This window comes from Lottia gigantea, assembly GCF_000327385.1.
Source record: "Lottia gigantea unplaced genomic scaffold LOTGIsca_41, whole genome shotgun sequence".
Taxonomy (NCBI): domain Eukaryota; kingdom Metazoa; phylum Mollusca; class Gastropoda; family Lottiidae; genus Lottia; species Lottia gigantea.
In genome coordinates, this window is record NW_008709421.1 from 605,467 (window position 1) to 606,440 (window position 974).

Sequence of the window (974 nt, forward strand, 5' to 3'; positions counted from 1 at the left end):
CATAACATTTTCTACAAACTGAAATATAGTCATGACACTTTCTACATACTGAAATATAGTCATAACACTTTCTACATACTGAAATATAGTCATAACACTTTCTACACTTTCTACATACTGAAATATAGTCATAACACTTTCTACATACTGAAATAAAGTCATAACACTTTCTAATACTGAAATACAGTCATAACACTCTCTACATACTGAAATACAGTCATAACACTTTCTACATACTGAAATATAGTCATAACACTTTCTAACACTGAAATATAGTCATAACACTTTCTACATACTGAAATATAGTCATAACACTTTCTACATACTGAAATATAGTCATAACACTTTCTTCAAACTGAAATATAGTCATAACACTTTCTACATACTGAAATATAGTCATAACACTTTCTACATACTGAAATATAGTCATAACACTTTCTACATACTGAAATATAGTCATAACACTTTCTACATCCTGAAATATAGTCATAACACTTTCTACATCCTGAAATATAGTCATAACACTTTCTACATACTGAAATATAGTCATAACACTTTCTACATACTGAAATATAGTCATAACACTTTCTACATACTGAAATATAGTCATATGAAATAAAGACAATACTCACAAATAATGATATAAAAAGATGGTTACAATAGGATTTCAAGCCTACCGGAGCTTTACTAATATTTCTTTTACCACTGTAGTCATACATAAAACTCTACAATACAATAACATAAAATATTTCAAATAATATAAAAATTATATCACTTACAATAAACAAATGACATTATCTATGCAGGCAGAGGGCAAAACTCTGTTATAATATATAACACCTACCTCTAAACGATAATTTATAGCTCCAGTAAATACACTGTTAGTTAATGGTGTTACAGCTCTGTTATAATATATAACAGCTACCTGTAAACTATAATTTATAGCTTTAGTGTTACAGCTCTGTTATAATATA

General features: G+C 27.4%; 1 protein-coding gene across 1 annotated transcript; it reads left to right on the top strand.

Annotated features, from left to right (window-relative positions):
- Window positions 1–271: 271 nt before the first annotated feature.
- Window positions 272–619, top strand: LOTGIDRAFT_122752 (hypothetical protein; the record flags this gene model as incomplete). Its single annotated transcript, XM_009060218.1, has 1 exon — window positions 272–619. A coding segment is annotated over one exon (348 nt), but the record flags the coding sequence as incomplete, so codon positions are not given.
- Between the last annotated feature and the right edge of the window lie 355 nt (window positions 620–974).